The following is a 17,918-nucleotide window of genomic DNA, read 5'->3' as shown; positions in this document are numbered from 1 at the left end:
TGCCAAAAGAAGTATTTATGGTTGAGACAAGTTCCATTAGAAAATGTATCACTTAGAAATTAAGTTTATGTCATGACCTATGATCAACCTGGCATGTATACCCAATTGGTTCTCCATAATTCTGGTTTACTATCGAAGGTGGATTTCAAAAACTTTCCTATGATTTTATCATGACTTACTGGTTTTACCCATCTACCCTTACTGCAATCCTAAATATCAAAACCATGATGCTTCTCTAGTCATCTACATTTTCTTTTACTAAACTACTAAAGAACTTGGCAATGCGAATCTCACTTAGTGCATCACTTGAGCGTTGTGTTTCACCTATTTTCATCCTCCTCATGGCTTCTTTTACACCATACACACTAATTTTTTATAAAAATACCTACAACATGCGATGTTTTAACAGATAATGTAGTCTTCCAGAACACTCAGTTCTTTTAGCCAATGGCTTATTACCTAAGTAGTCTTAATTGAAAATATTTCTGCATAAAATAAGGGAAATGAGAAAAAGAAGAGAGGTGGGGAGGGGTGTAAGAGTGACTCATTCCTGCCAGCTAAGCACTGTTATTAAAGTAGGAAAGACAAAAACCGGCCATAAGAGAGAAAACATGAAAAGCAACTCAGGCTGTCTTCTTTTTCTTTGTTTCTTATGGAACTTACTTATATTTGGTTCCCCAGGTAAGTAGTCCTAGAGGTAAGAAAAGAGTGTTATACAACAAATGAAGGAACACCCCACCCCACCAAGATCTGTTTAAAGAGAACTGGAAAGCTCCCTTTGCAAGAAAATCCGTAAATGTATTACCTGATCTACGAATAAACTTAAAAGAACAGGACCGAAAATGCAAAGCTAGCCTAATAACTTCTTCAGAGAGACTGCTAGAACCCCAGTCCAAAGAAAAGTGTCAAGACAGCAGGTTCACAGTCTGAAATAACAAGAACTCAGGCTGTCATGACTTGTGACAGCCTACTGGCTTTGATGTTGCAATCAGTTTGTGTTTAATTTTTCTGCACTTCTGAACTGTAAGAATGGACAAGCATTTATAGGAAGACAAACAAATTAACCGAAAAAGACAACAAAATATTTGATTTTTCTGATCAGCAGCATAAAAATAAATGAACAATATTCTACCAGATGTTTTGAATGTCAACAACTATGCCTTCCAAGATGGCAGATCTGTGCACATTTGTTCAAGTTGATGCAGAAACAAACAGAGTTATCAAAAGGTTCTAACACCTCTTAGCAGCCACGGTACAAGTTGATGCATGCGCCAGACTGAAAATATACCTGCAGGTGCCCAAACATGCATTTAAATGTATTAACAGTTAACAAGCATGCATTTGTATGTGTTCAACAGTTATTGTCTAGAACCCCTATACTAGCATGCTTTACTTAAGCTGCAAGCAATCACCATGCCTGAATCCAGGTAAAGAAGCGCTGACAACAGCATGCACAAGATTGAGAAGCAGATAAGTATATGCCTTGATTCCAGGCGAAGCATTCTTATCCCACGCTTCCCACTTTCTCCCCACCTTTCTCTGGTTCAGCCAGTCTAACACCTTGTCACTTTCCTGGATAATCCCAGATCACAAAATATTTAGATAGTGCAACAAAATTGAAATCAGGTTTCTTTTTAGAAACTATTCCTCTACATGATTGAATTGGCCAAACTATGTCAACATATAAGTATCATAACTGAATATTCAATCTCCCCCCCACCCCTGGCTATTTACATCAAGTGATTAACCTTGCCTTTGCTCAACGCCACCTAAACAAGTAGACAGTCTTTCAATCAGCAACCATGCACCCAGCAAAGCCTTCATACCCATGCCTATAAACTGAATTACAGTTTACAAATTTTATTTCAAAATAACCACAATACATGATCTACAATCAATTCAACTGACCTGGAAAAACTTGGATTTTCTCCATAAATGTCAATAGAGATGACTTTGATTGTGTTCCTACTGGGGGAAGATGACAATCCTAGGTGTGAGATTAGCATCTATCTTCCATGCAATACCCCCATGCTGTAATAAAGGATAACATCAAATCCATAGCTGGAGGTTATAACTAGAACAGAGATTTTAAGGCAGGCTCCACAACCAAAAGCCATAGTCCTGCGACAAAAACATCCCCAACCCACTTATCGGAACCAATACTTGATATTGTATGAGTCAAATGAAAAACTCCCCTTCCCCCCCCCCCCCCCAAAAAAAAAAGAAAAGAAAAAAAAAAGAAGTAAATAAATAAATAAAACATTGAAGCCCTATCACAACCAGACCTGTGTAAGATTTAGAATCAGTCAAACCATGGGGAATTGCACAAACCTGGTTAGGAAGACAGATTTAGGTTTAAATGAAAAACCCACCAAAACAAACTGGTATCCACAACCCTTCAGTAGAAGAAAAATAACAAATCTGTCTTGCCAACTTTACATAAATTCAATCAGAAAATTTTTAGAACAATGAACCATTGTAGATATGAATATTGTCTCCTAAAAATTAACAAATGGAACATATCCCGCATTAGATGAATGTGGGAACCAAAACATACAGTCAAGCTAGAATAACACAAACTGTTTTGAATAGAAGAAGTATGGGTATGAGAACAGCTTATGTGACTTATCTCTTCCCCCTTTGAAATGACTCCCTTACCCTTCTAATGGAGAAAGAGAGGCAGAGACGTGAGGTTGTAGCATGCAGTATACCACTAGCATTAACCAGCCTTTTCCTGCAAATTTGATGTAATTCTTGTTTTTCAGAGATCCTTTTGCCCTAGATATTATTTCTCCAAATTTAAAGTCACTGGTTCGACCAAAGCTGAATTAAGAATATAAGATGGGCAGTCATATATCCGTCAACTGGGATAGTCTATGGCAGTCTTGGATGGTCAAACCGTCAAACACATCAAACATTGGAGACATGTAGAATTTGCACTTGATTGATGTTCTTCTTGGCTATCCATCAATAATCAGATAATTCCAACTTCATGACCAAACATTCATGTTACAATGACAGCATGGGATCCAGGGTGAAGAGTGTTTATCAAGGGGGTTGTCTTCTGACCCTCTGAAAGAATGATCTGTTGTGCTTACTGCTTGCAACCATAAAAATTAATATTGATGCTACCTAAAATCTCTACCCAGAGCTGATCAAGAATTAGATAATTCCAACTTCACACCACACATTCATGTTACAATGACAGCTATGGGATCTAGAGTGAAGAGTGTACATTGTGGTTGTCTTCTGACCCTCTGAAAGAATGATCTGTTGTGCATGCAACCATGAAAATTTATATTGAATTCAAAGATGCAACTGAAAAGTTTTACCTAAAATCTCTACCCAGAGATGATCAATAATCAGATAATTCCAACTTCATGACCACACATTCATGTTACAATGACAGCATGGGATCCAGAATGAAAGGCATACATCATGGGTTGTCTTCTGATCCTCTGAAAGAATGATCCGTTGTGCTTGCAACCATGAAATTTTATATTGAATTCAAAGAATCAACTAAAAAGTTTTACCCAAAATCTCTACCCGGGGATGATCAATAATCAGATAATTCCAACTTCATGACCACACATTCATGTTACAATGACAGCATGGGATCCAAAGTGAAAGGCATACATCATGGGTTGTCTTCTGACCCTCTGAAAGAATGATCTGTTGTGCTTGCAACCATGAAAATTTATATTGAATTCAAAGATGCAACTAAAAAGTTTTACCTAAAATCTCTACCCGGAGATGAATTTTTTGATTCCTCACCACGATTTCTTACTCATCAATTATGAAGATGGACTTGGTCACAGAGCAATGGTCAACCAAAGCATTATAAGTTGCAAACCCTGGTGTTACATTAGGGAGGGTGGATGCAAGCAACAACCTGTTTTTACCAAGCCTGTTCAACGCCCCCTCCTTGTCGTAGTTGTCAATATCCAGTAAGAGAAATGATGAGACATCCTGCATCTCCCTTTTTCCTTCTTATCCAACATCTTGTGGATCCACTTAGGGTGAGCTTTACCATCTAGAGTAATATGCAGTTTCTCAAATTCAATTATACTGCAAATGATTTCAACCTATGATCCATTCTCTGTCAGGATTTCTTTTACAGATAATATCTGTATGGTGTTGAAGTCAACACCAACAAACCAAAATGTTCACCAAAAATCCCCACACGAACATGACCCATCCCGAAAATGGTGAAACCGATTCCGATCTCTCACCACAATTTCTCGACCGTAGACCTTGGAAATAAACTTTGAAGCAGAGTGACAATCGCTGCAAACACGCAAGTTCTTCACAATACGGATCGGGGTTCCCGGTGTGGTATTTAGAAGTGCGAAAGCAATGGCCAGCTTCTCACTGTGTGTATTCAATATATCTTCCTTGTCTTCCTCATCAATGTCTAGTAACACCTCAGATGTTGTAGGGATGTACCCAGCCCTCTTCATCTCCCTCCGCATCTCATCCACCATCTTGTAGATCTCTCTGTACTGGCTGTGACTTTTATCTCCAACAGTGAATTCATATATCTCATTGTTCAGCTCAATCATGGTGCATCCTGGGACTTTCCTGACCCCCCTTATCCCCATCACTTCTCTAATCTTTGTTTTTTTCTCCCACCGAAACATTTTTGCATAGATGTTGGATAACAAGACATAATTTGATCCATGCATAGGCTCAGTTCCTATCAGCTTCTTAGTGATGCTCTCACTAAGCTCAAGCTCCCCATGAACCCGGCAAGCATTAACCAAGGTTCGCCAAATTATGGGATTTGGCTCAATAGGCATCTCTTGAACAAAAGAGAGGGCTTTTCTGACAAACCCAGCTCTACCAAGCAAATCCACCATGCAACCATAGTGCTCTATCTTAGGCTCAATGGCAAACTCAGACCTCATCGAGTCAAAATAACGTTGACCCTCTTCAACCATCCCAGAATGGCTACAGGCTGAAAGTAACCCAATGAAGGCCACATCATCGGGGCAAACCCCATTTCTCTTCATCTCTTCAAAGAAAGCAGCAGCCTCTACACCGCGACCATGCATGGCCATACCCACAATAACAGAAGTCCAAGAGACAATTGTCTTTTCATTCATCTTCCTAAATACTCGCACAGCTTCATCAACATCACCACACTTAGTAAACATGTCAATGAGTGCATTGCAGAGCTCTACGGTCTTTGGAACCCCTTCTCTTTCAACGTAAAACTCAATCCACTTCCCAAGTTCAAGAGCACCCAGATCAGCACATGCAGAAAGAACTGTAATAATAGTAACCTCATCGGGTCTGACCCCAGCAATCTGCATTGTCCGAAATAGTCCAACAGCATCTGTAGACTGGCCCAGACGTGCATACCCCCCAATCATCGCAGTCCAAGTAACTGGATTCAATTTGGGCATCCCATCGAACACCTTGCGAGCAAACTCGATTCCCCCAGCACAACAGGAGTACATATGAACCATGGTGTTCTGGACATAAAGGTCGCTATCAAACCGACATTTAGCAACGGACCCATGTACTTGTCTGCCCAAACTCAGGTCACGGAGGCCAGCACAGGCTTTGAGGAGGAAGGGAAAGGTGTATTTATTAGGTGGGACTGACAAGTTAAGCATGAGTTGGTAAGCAGAGATGGCATTGTGCTTGGCGTGGCCGGCTTGAGCATAAGCTCTAATGATGGTATTGAAAAGAAAAGTGTCTCGACAGAGTTGAGCATTGGAGAAAACGACTGAGACGGCATAGTCGATAATGTTGAGGTCAGAAGACGTGGAAGCGAATTTAGTGAGGACAAATGGGCTGCTGTGGAGACCAGATTTGAAGAGATGAGCGTGGACTTGAATGAGTTTGGGAACGGAGTTACAGGTCTCTAGCAGAGCTAAGCAACGCTTTTCTGCTGCTCTCGTGCTACAGCTCTCTTTGTTGTCTAAGCAGTGAATCACAGATTTTCTCCCAGTCGAAACAAGTGTTTTGAACGAGCGTGTAGAATTGATTTTGATCGACGAAAAGTGCATAGTAATCTTGGCTCCTACACCTTCATGGGTGAAAGAAGCTCTCCCGCGCCTGCCCTTCTTAGTCACTCACTTCAATTTATATCAACGACGTAACAGGCTTTTTAAACCCGAAATGGTCGAATCGGCTCGAATCCAGCCCATAGGTTCAAAATTAAAATTATAGGCAATTTGGATGCGATTTACAAACCAACCTTGATAAATAGGAGAAAATAAAGATCCATGTGGATGCGCTTTCAAGTCTTATTTTGTGATGAAAAAGCATAGGGAAGTAATGTCTGCTCCCATGACAGCGAGGTGTTTCTGAACTGCGATTTCTGACTTTTGATATGGTGACATAATATCTCATATAAAAACAATAAGACCAAGAAAGTCTTGTTTATGGTATCAATCTGTAAACCATTAAGAACATAACAGACGATTTAGGCTGTTAAAGTAGAGCTTGAATCATCCATCTCTGGGAACAAAGAATTGTATTTCACCCTCTTGACACTTTTCTAGTGACATGGTAGACCAGAAATAAGATTCCCTTTCGAACATATGGTAAAAAGATATGACATGAATACAATCCTTCCACCGACAAGGGTAGAGGATCCAACTCCGTTATAATAAAGGCTTTTCAAGCCTTTCAGAAACTTCATCTACAAATGCCTCGTAACCATGAAGTTGCATTCCATGATTTGTAAATATACCCAAATACACATTCATAATCTTACATCTACTTCATAAACCTGATCAACATGCAATATCATAGAATACATCAGAATCTCCCTTGAGATTATGGTAACCAATGTTTGCATCAATAACATTTATCTTTCGTTAAGTACATTACAAATGAAATGAAAGTCCAGGTCCATAAATAGTTGTTCATATAAATCACTCAGTGCCCGCATACGAAATTCTATAAACCTGCATGGATTTCTGTAACTGCAATGGGGAAAAAATTGGTTATCTGATTAAACAACATCTATACAAACAAAAGAATCTCCTATTAAGTGTCCCTCCAATCCGTTTTTGAGAGGACTGGGCACCTTCCCCTAAGCCTTCCAAATGCAGTCGTTGTCACACTGGGACTCCATGTTTGTGACCTGTAAAAACATAGTACCTCTCAGAAAGAAGGAAAACACTTCAAATGATGAACATGAATACGGAATCATTCTATGCTGAATGCCCCATGCTGTGAACATGTGATGATGAAAATCTGTCAACTCTTATATTTATTGCAGTCATGCATTAACTTATAAGCATTGAAACGATTTCCTAACTTACTCATACCATGCTTCTACTTATTCTTATGTTTACTGAATCTGTCAACTTCTTTGGTTGCTCGGTCGATTTCTTATTATAGCTACTATCATTGAGCTCAGACCTAGGTAAGCTTGCACCACTCTGTAGCTCGACAGGATCAATGAGGATCCAACTCAGTGTACGACATCCAGCACCTACAGCTATTAGTAGAAAGGTTTGATAGTCACTGGAATGTTCTGCGTTTTGTTGTACTTTATCCCTCTTAAAACCTATCATACTGGGAATTATCAACTAATCAAATAAGGTAGGTAACCTTAAGTTCAAAATTAGGTAGAAATATACTGACTCAAACCATCCACAGATTCCTTCTCCATTCATATAGTACTAAATCCCAAACAGAAGGTGAGGAACCAAAGTTCAAGTCCTAATACAGTTGTTCAAGAACACGGTATTTCCCAAATTTTGTGGTCATAATCACTAAAAATCCATTCCTCCTGTTTGTCTGATTGGCTAACACCTTTCAGTGGAATGCGAAAATCACTCTCTCAAGAGCAGCTGTGAAAGTCTGGTACTGAAGTAGCAGGTGCAGGGAGGCACCAACTTCCCGTGGAGTTTCACAGAGTTGAGATTTACATTTTAGTTCTTTTCAGCATTAATTTGAATTAAATTCCAAAAGTTGAGTAATCTATTAAAATGCAACTGCTTGGTAGACTCTTTCCGTTGTATATGTAACCTCAAAACTTAAAAGATGTTTTGAACTTTAAAGTGGTCTTCTAATCCATACCGCATATTTATTTTACAGATCAACACAGATAGATGTCAATGTATGACTTTCCAACCAGACTATTTCTAAATTCTCAGAATTTTTAATGCAGTCAGATGCTCAGATGTATCCCAAGATATCTAAAATTTCTTGGGTGCAGCACAATTAACACGCAGCACCTGCAGCAAATGGTCGATTTCAATCTCGACCGTCCATTTGCAAAAAGTGTATTATCACACTTTTGAGAAACGGAAGTTGAGATCTCGACTATTCGCAGCACACTGCTGTGCATTAATTGCACACCACTGAAGTTGAGCTCCAAGATATCTGTCTCAATAAATAATATTTACAATGAAAGAAGGAAAAGCCAGAGAGAACATCTCTGTTTGATGATATTCTTGAAAATATACATATACCCACATATATGTGTATATATATTTCTAACCACACACCCCACCATCCCCACCCCAAAAAAAAAACACACACACACACACAAAACCCAAAAAAATGATACCATTTCAGTAACCCTAATATATTCCAACATGTCCCTTGTTCAAATACATCATCCACATAAACTTGCCTTAGCCCAGAACCCCATGGTCCATGGATCCATTGGTTCCTTGACGCAAACCAAGTCCAACACTCAAATTCTCTAATAAGAAGTCCATTAGACATGACCAATTATACTCAAATAAATTAATTCAGGTAAATTGAAATGAGTACGATAAATCAATTAAATTATTGCTTTCTCTAAGATTATTTTATTACTTAACATGAAGTTATATACCTAACTTAAAATATTAAAATTCTATTCTAAGATTATTTTATTATTTAACATGAAGTTATATACCTAATTTAAAATATTAAAATTCTGTGCTCTCACCTTCAGGGAAACGTATTCCACTACAAATCCTGTCAAAATCTGAACCTGCCAACACCTGCCAATGCCAACAGGTACTTCATAAGTCTACTGGGTACAGAATATCACAGACTATGATAAGCTACTGAGCTCTTTTTTCCATTTCCATAAAGCAGCAGCTCCTGCAACCCAAATTGAAAATCACAAAAGGAGACAGATTTGCCTACTATGCTTTTGTAAGTAAATGAGTGTTATAAATCTTGTTCCAGTTATGAATCATTGAAAATCAAATTATAAAAACTATATCATTACAGTGCAATATAAGAGGCTATATCAAAGTTTCTTATATTTAGCGTCAGAATTCAGCGTTTATATTATCCAAAAAGGAAGCAGATACGATCCTGATGATAACCACCATCCCTCTTCCCCCAAAACCAAAAGGGGGAGGAGGAAAAATTGTACTTCAGATGTATAAAAGTATACCTTTCACGTTAGTCTTCCAACTAGGATCCCGCTGAACACAATAGCTCCAAACCACTTGTTTGACACAAACCTAGCAAGAGAAAGGAAAGATTGTTTAGAGTCTGCCCCTCTTTTTTTCCTCCCTCCTCCAATGATTGGTGGATTGGCTATAGAACCTGATCGAAGAAAAACGCATTCTACCACTTTAAGTGATGTTTATCCAAAAGAAGAAAAAATGTTGAATGAAGTTCAAATTTGAACCAAATTGCTCTGAACCCCCTCTGTGATATTTTGGTCTACATAAATTCAGTCATGCTGACAGAAGAATCAACAAAATTACAGATCATTATAAATATTGTGAAATGAACTTTATCCACCCTAGATATGCTGCACAACAAAAATAAGCCAATTGATGTTTGTCTTGCTAAATATAGTTCCTTAGCATCTATGTAATGGTGTTAGAAATTCTTTCATTAAGTTCCCTTTAACCCAACATTTTGAATAATCATCCCAGTATTTCCATGCATGTATATCCACTCCGCAGACACGCACACCCCACACTAAGGGAGGAGAGGGAAAAAAAGAAGAAGAAGAAAAAGTCCAAAGCAATCAAAATCGGCAATTTTGCTTTTAAAACCTTTAGTCAAGACCTACTATATAACTTGATTATTTAACTCAATAAGAAATTAACACTCGTAATACAATCACAGAGACAAATAAAAAAATTATCAAAAATTACTAGCTTCTCATGAACTTAGAAATCTGTAAACACTACAAAGATTAACCTAATACTGATTACATGCAAGAAAATCTAAAACTACAAGAAAGAATATAGCAATAGAGGTAGAAATTCACTGTTTCTTTATCTAATAAAATTAAATTTTGCCAATACATGGGAAACCAGCTATGACAAGAACCTCTGTTTAGATTAGGATTTCTTTTTAACTCTTGACATAGACTCATAGGCTTGTTCTATTAGGAATAAGTCTAGGGCCACGTATATACATGTTGGGCCTTTAATCCCATGGGCTTTCTATGTAATAGTCCACTTGGGTTTGGTACTTATATTTCCCATACTTTGTTCATTTTTTCTGTTTTATTTTGCACTGCTTTTGCTGGTTTCAACTAGTTCAATTTAAGTTTTTTTTATTTTTTTTGTTTTATTTTGAATCGCTTTTTCTGGTTTCAACTAGTTCAATTTGAGTTGTTTTAGGAAATTCACATTTTCCATCAAAACCCAACAAATTTGGGTATATTGCAGTGATACTGAAGATGGGATATCAACATTTTAATGCTTCCCCATCATCATAGCAAGTTCTTGCCCACAGATTAGATCTCAAAACTAGAGGCATCATCATCTACTCTTAGTTTACAATCTTCATATGAATGGGGATTGCAGATGGCTTTTATTGATTCTTTATGATCTTTCAACTCTATGCTGTGATTACCGAATGCAATTAAGCCCTAGAAACTTAAATGAGAGGTTAAAGTTCCCACAAAAAAAGAAAAAAAAAAGAAAGAAAACAGAAAATAAGCCATTCCCAAGTTAACCAAAAGGCATTCAGCATGAAGAAGAATTGTTGGATCCTATTCAAGGCAACCATATACAAAAGAAGATCTTGAGCAACAAGCAACAAAAGGCAACTTGAAAGGTGATCAATTTTTGTTACCATGCATATCTACGTACTGTCATCAGTCATCTATGCATGTTCTTGACTGATTGACTAGGGGGGAGAATTCAGGTTGTCATAATCTTTTGATAAGGTCCACCATCCACTCAAAAAGTAATAATATTGCCAATGGAGGAAGTTCTTCCACAGGATACCCAATTTTTCAAGATATTTTCCAACAAAAGGCCTACTCTGAGACTTAAGCAAGGCTCACTAATTTACAAGGTAACTATGGCAAGCAGCGCCAGGGTGAGATGGGTCAGGTCAGTTACACAGATTCTTTTCAAACACCATACCTGTCCCTAACTTGGTATGGGATTTATTATACCCAAACAACTAGGAATGAAGCACCAATTCTATCAACTCCCATAGTCATCTCTACTTGTAAACTTGAACCTCAGGGTAGGATAACAGTCAAAAACCCACAAGAATCTTGGAATCATCAGTACATTTAATGCCAACACGGACATGGTAACAAATGTGAGATATCAAGGTTTCACAAGTAACTGAGGTTTCGACTAGCCTACAAAAATTTTGAAACTTTCAATAGTTCCAACCAAAAAATTACTAGGCATATGCCTATTTGAAACAACCCATCTCATGTCCAGTTTTACCCCCACATAAAACAAACGGTTTCAACCAAATTTAAGTTTCTGGCTGGTTTCCGGCTGGTCAAAGCCAAGATTTAGAATGTTGACCATGGGTACTCACTTCCGATTGCAGTCAGCACGACTTGACAAGTCAACTGTCCAAATCTGCCATGCCAATTGTCCAGATGCAGCCACCAGAGAGGCATAGTATGGCCATCCTTTAAAAACAGAAATATAATTATGGAAGTTAGAGATGATATCAGCTGAGGCTGGTCAACATGGGAGGGTCAGAAACAAGAAAATACCCAAATCTGCATTAAATCCACAAAAAGCAAGACTGCCAATAGATGCAGTCGCAAATCCGGAAATCCAGTTCTTCGTCAAATCCCCAAACCTCAATGCAGTGGATTTAACACCCACTTTCAAGTCATCATCTTTGTCCTGAGGAAATTACATCAGTATATTTCAGAAAATAACAAAGAAAGAATGACCATTTCAACATTACTCTGCTTAGGAATGTGTTAACATTTTCTTTTAAACCTTCAACTCAAGGGCGGACCCAGGATTCAATATTGGGGGGGGGGGGGGGCCAAGAATGAAAGCCACATAACATTTCCATTGGGGAAGCACTAATGCTTTTTGCCCACACATATTATGTGGGCCTTATAAGACCTATTAAGGATACCACCTCTAAATTATTTTATTATATTAGAGAATAGCCCACATATATTTTGTGGGGCCCACATATATTTGGAGAAAAAAAAGAGACAAATTATTGATAATGATATTTTTTTCCCCCACAAAATATAGGCAAATTAAAACAATAATACAAAAAATATATATATATACATATACACACACATGACTTCATCCCTAAAAAGTTAGATGCAAACCAAAATTTTCTTTGGTAGGAGATGTAAACCAAATTTTGTTTAGGTAAGAGATGCAAACCAATGGTAGTTACCTTACTAACTATAGATATTTTATTCACAAATCACAATACAAAATCAAATAACAAAAAGAAGAAATAAAGAAACATAGAATATAAAATCAAATAAAAAGAATAAAAAAAAAAAAGGAGAAAAAGAGAAACGATAAATAAATTGAGAGAGAGAAAGAGAACCTAATTGTGGAGTATATTTTTTTCCAAATTTTCTTAATCCACGCTTATAGAAAGGGAAAAGAATAAATAGGAAGAAAGGAAGGAGAGAGGGGATAGGAGAGAATAAATAGGGATTGAGGAGTTAGTTTTTAATTAGGAATGAAATTTTGAATACCTAATAAGATTTTTCTTTTCAAAAATTTCCTTAACCCACGTTTATAGAAAGAGAAGAGAATAAATAGGAAGAAAAGATGAGAGAGAAGAGAGGAGAGAATAAATAGGAATTGAGGAGTTAGTTTTTAATTAGGAATGACGTTTACACCCATTATTTTACCTTTGGAAATTGTTCTCAATATTGGGGGAGGGGGGGCCAAATAGTGACATTTCACATGTGGGAAGAAAAAAAACCGAAAAAATTAAGGAAATTTATATAAAACCTAGAGAAAAAAATAAAGGAATTAATTGTATTTTCTAAAAATCCAGGGGGGGCCATGGCCCCCCTCGGCCCCTCTACAGGTCCGCCCTTGCTTCAACTCAAACTACTTTGGAAAAACATTCATGATGCAATAGGATTAGTTTTGAAAGAGATTAAAGAATTACAAGAATTTGAGTTCAAAAGAAGACATCTATTTTGCATGATTTTAATGTTGGTTTTCCCGTATATTTAAAAGTTCTAACTTTCAAATAAACAAATAAGAAATGAATCAGAAATTTGAAGGTGTCAAGGTTTTCCAAGCAATGGCATTGTTTATGCTTCAATTCTCAGAAGTGTATTGCTGTTAGAAGATCCCCGAAAGGATAAGGAAAAGTTTTACCAGTTTATAATATTAATAATCATACCTGATGTGCGTAAATTGTATCGTATACAAGTGTCCAAAAGACTCCAGAAATATACAATGGGATGGCAATAGCAGGATCTAAACTTCCTTTCACAGCAGCCCATCCTAATAAAGCTCCCCAGTTAAAGGTCAGACCCAAATATGCTTGAGGCTTCACAAAGATGTGAAACAACATCAGTAAACATGCAAATGGAAATGCTTTATGTAAAAATAAGGACATCAAAAACTAAGGGTACCCAAAAAGAAAAAAGGAATACTTGAATAGCCATATTACCCAAAATGTCAGCCTTTTCATAAGGGGATACGAGAAAACTAGCAGCAAAGATGAGGCCCCCAGAACAATACTGCAGCATGATAGCTAATTATTTAGCTTCAAAGAATGAGATAAAGAGAGAGCAACACATGGATCTGAAAACTGGTATAGCCAGATCATAGTTTGCACCATATATAAAAATAAAATTGATAGTAATTCATGGAAGATGTAGACTGGAACAATACTGAACCCCATTTTGCAGCATTAACAAGAAAACTATGTCCAACTACACCTAATATCAACTATAAAGTCACAAGCCAGATGGTATTCTGCAGCTGTACTACTTGAAAAGAATAAAAAAGTTGTCATTGTTGCCTCTACAAGTCAAAATCTAACTGCCACTAATCAAAAGAAAAAACATATGCTATGACAGGTAGCATAAGAAGAGATAACTGAAATTCATCATAGAGTTGGTGTGAATAAAATAAACGGGAAGTCCTTTCTCATGGTAGCATGTGTGCTTTCCACCATCATTTCCGTATCCCCCAGCCAACTCTGAAAAGTGGTACTACTATATAAACTAACAACAGAGCACAGTATACAATTTTCCCAAATAGATATGGAAAGCAATAAGCTTTAATTAGTACCATACACAAAAAAGGGGGAAAGGAAAAAATTTATGAGCACTGATATATGAGATTCATAGGCCAGTATCTTTCCATAAAATGCACCTATAATTATTCAATTGAAGGAGAATTCCGAGACCCAACAGGAGTTGAATACCAAGAAAACTAAGCCCCTGAAATGGTGTCACACGACCACTAGCAACTGGTCTCACCTTCGTGCGCTCAACCTGCAGTGTGGATGAATTATTTATGTTATCAAACAATCAAAAACTAATGCACCCTTGAGCAACTATAAAACACAAAAATTTTGATCAAGAACATGTTTAGGAAAATAAAGAAAAAAGTAGTAATGTCTAACGAGCTGTTGACGTCAACGACTCATGAAATTGAGAGGAGATTGTGGTCCCTACCGTGGCTCTCACACAAATACTCTTGTCTTATATTCAAATGAGGTGCAAATAATTGGACCAACTGAAAAATAAGATTGTGACAGAAAAAGCTTAGCAGATGTCTCATTGATATAAGTTGAAAAAATTGCATTCAATTTGAATATTTGTGTGGGACATCCTCTAGTTGCAGATAATGAGGGTTTTAACCTCCAAAGGAAGGTGACCATTGGAAGGTTGGATAACAAAGATGTTTTTATAAACCATCATATTGATGTCTTTCGCAAGCTGCAGACAAGTTAAAATTCCAATGCATAATGACACCCCACAAAAAGATAGTGAAAAACAACAAGACCCAGTTAGTTACCATGGTTGGGGGACAAAATGAGATAAATAATACACAAAATAATATCTTATGACATCCAAAACTCATCAAATGCTCCAGTAAATGCAACCTATGGTGTGTTGGCATCCTTTACTACGTGCATCACAATTATCAGGAACAGAGTGTCTTAGGAAATTGAAGAGAAAGCATAACAATTACCAGGAACACAGCATCATAGGAAATTCTAGAAAAAGCATAAGATATTGAAATTGCACTTTGATCACTCAATACAAAATAAATAATGCACACCATGACATGAGGAATCAGAGTCAAAAAATAAGTGCCTTTTTGTCGATATCAGAGTCGAGAAGGTCATTGACTGTACATCCAGCACCTCTCAAAAGCAGCGCCCCACAACCAAACAGTGACATCATCTTAATATCAGGAAGGCTCCCCGGAGATGCCGCCAAGGCAATTGACCTAAATGATGACCAAAAAGTTCTTAGGAAGCACTGGAATAGGAGTTCCACCCCAAATTATGAAATAATACATTCAAAGGATACAGTGCTACAGTAAGGCGAGAGTTTGCATATAATATGGAGGACTAGTCTACTCCGTAATCTATGAAAGTAAGGGCAAAAGCTATGCAGAAAATACAAACATCAATAAAAATTAATGATCTACTTGTGAATGTTACAAATTTGAAAATTAGACCACAAAATAGTGAGTAGGAAAGATCACAAGGTGAACTGTGGGAACCATATTACACCAAAAGGACTAATAGATGATGCAACTAAGCAACAGATATGCACAGCATGAGATATGTGCCTCCTATGGTTAAATTTGCTACTCAAGGAACCATATAATATGCTCATAACGACATATAATTTGAGTTGTCAGTATATCATTTAGTAGAATTACGACATTAGATGCCTCAGAACATTGTTCAAGTCTGATATATGCGTCTATTCCTAATTGTCTACGTTATTTAGAGAGCTACTTTCAACGAGCTTAAGTTGATATTTTGACACTTGGGAAGCCCAATCATTGGATGATAAACTAATAAGGCCACCTAAATCGCTATCATGAGATCCTCTGCATCCTCGAGAGTCGGGAATACAAACAATAAAAAAGACGAATTTTTTAAATAGCTGCACTTCATCTTTCAAACACTTGAACTACAAATGGTAAAGCTAAACTGAGAATGAGAACCATGAACACAGCTATAAAGAAAACAAGCTTACCACATACATGGCCAAGCAAGTAACCAGGTCCCAATCGGCTTGTCCAATCGAGCAAGATGAGCATACGGCTGCACAGACTCAGGAAGATACAAATCAATCCACGAAACCTGAGGTTTTGTTCGTTCGCGCTCTTCCGGACTATTCCCACCATTTCTCGTGCCTTCTACTACACCGGAAGACGTACAAATGGTAGCAACGGATAAACTGGAAAGATTCGAATTGAAGCCAACGAATTTCCTCGAATGAAACCCAGAACCGAAATAGTTGTTGAATTTAGTATCTAGGGTTCTACGAGAGACTGATTGTTCGAGAAGAGGTTCTGATGGAATGGGATTTAACAGTGAAGTCGACGAAGAAATGGAAGGATCGGGAAATAATTTGACGAGCGAGTAAGACAAGGGAGAAAATCGTAATCTGCGGGAACTACGGCTGATCAAATACGCTGCCATCTTTCAACGGAAGCACCAAAATCACCGCCGAGGTCGGGGTTTTAGTGTCGGCGGTTGGAGAACCAGGAGGCTCGGGAAAAAAACAATTTGTAATTTGACTTCCGTTGTCCCCAAACATAACGCGCGTTATCATATGAATTTAGGGGCATGTGACGTAATTTCACATACGACTTAACCAACCTCTCCGCTTCATCGTCTTCCCGGATGAAGAAGATAGAAGAAGATAGAAGACAGAGGGAATAACTCTGGTTAAAGGTTTGGTTAAATTGGAGTTGATATTTTCACCTTAAGATTGGAATAATCTACCTATAAGTCTAAGGGGAACTTGAGCAAACACAATCCCTACCGGCAGCATATGTAATAACGGCATATGTAATATACATATCCCCTATATATAAAAGCACTCCTAGTTGAAATCCGCCTTGTACTTTGTTAGACTATTCAAAACCAACCATATACTCCCTATGGAGTTGGGATCCTCTATCCTCTTCGGCACCTTTTGTCCTCTACTATAGACTCACCTTTGAACATTGTTTTGGACCTGTTTGATTACAAGAATCTAAGGGTTAAAATGAAATGAGATTTCAAATTTATGGATTCATAGTTTAAAAAATTAACTGTTTGATTAACCTCAAATATATTGAAGTTCATAGAGTTTGTAAGGTTACTTTGCATGAATCAGTAAATTTCATCAATTTTATACTTATAGAGGAATCCATGAGATTTCAATTTTCACCCAATAACTAAAAATGATTTAATTCATGTTTAAGCAAAAAAATAAAATTTCTAAATTTCATGAATCCAAGAATTTAAAATCTCTAAATTCAAATAATCAAACATGCCCTTAATAAACCCATCTGCAATACATGATGACTGACCATGATGACTCAGTCATCATGTGTTTTCCAACGTGTGAAATAAAGGGTTAGTACCAGGTGGAGCTTTGCTTACTTTTGGCTCTTTCTCAATAAGATGTTAGTTAGTGAAGAAAATAATAATAATAATTGAGAGGGTGGGTAATAGATTCTGGAGAGTAAACACTTGCACACTAGAATCTTGACCTCTAATAACGTATTGAGATTTCTTTC

The 17,918-nt window shown here is 37.3% G+C and overlaps 1 protein-coding gene and 1 pseudogene across 2 annotated transcripts; both read right to left on the bottom strand.

Moving 5' to 3' along the window:
• Nucleotides 1–3,133: 3,133 nt before the first annotated feature.
• LOC149025136 (pentatricopeptide repeat-containing protein At4g21065 pseudogene) lies at nucleotides 3,134–6,075 on the bottom strand (annotated as a pseudogene).
• A 580-nt stretch (nucleotides 6,076–6,655) lies between these two features.
• PPT1 (polyprenyltransferase 1) lies at nucleotides 6,656–17,049 on the bottom strand. Of its 2 annotated transcripts, none has more exons than XM_089145357.1 (10): nucleotides 16,389–16,466; nucleotides 15,482–15,617; nucleotides 14,532–14,653; nucleotides 13,822–13,891; nucleotides 13,549–13,698; nucleotides 11,912–12,047; nucleotides 11,728–11,824; nucleotides 9,368–9,437; nucleotides 8,909–8,963; nucleotides 6,656–7,102 (listed from the first exon to the last, which is right to left on the bottom strand). In XM_089145357.1, coding segments are annotated over exons 1-8 (780 nt in total). In that variant the 5' UTR covers nucleotides 16,391–16,466; the 3' UTR covers nucleotides 6,656–7,102; nucleotides 8,909–8,963; nucleotides 9,368–9,370. The 2 variants fall into 2 exon arrangements, with proteins under 2 accessions (XP_089001483.1, XP_089001482.1); XM_089145356.1 differs by having other exon boundaries at nucleotides 6,659–7,102; nucleotides 16,382–17,049.
• Nucleotides 17,050–17,918: the final 869 nt, after the last annotated feature.

This window comes from Hakea prostrata, chromosome 2 (assembly GCF_041222555.1).
Source record: "Hakea prostrata isolate BN-2017 chromosome 2, UWA_Hpros_2, whole genome shotgun sequence".
In the NCBI taxonomy this organism is placed as follows: Eukaryota; Viridiplantae; Streptophyta; class Magnoliopsida; order Proteales; family Proteaceae; genus Hakea; species Hakea prostrata.
Note: the sequence above shows the minus strand (reverse complement) of the source record. Positions and strands in the feature narration are given on the sequence as shown.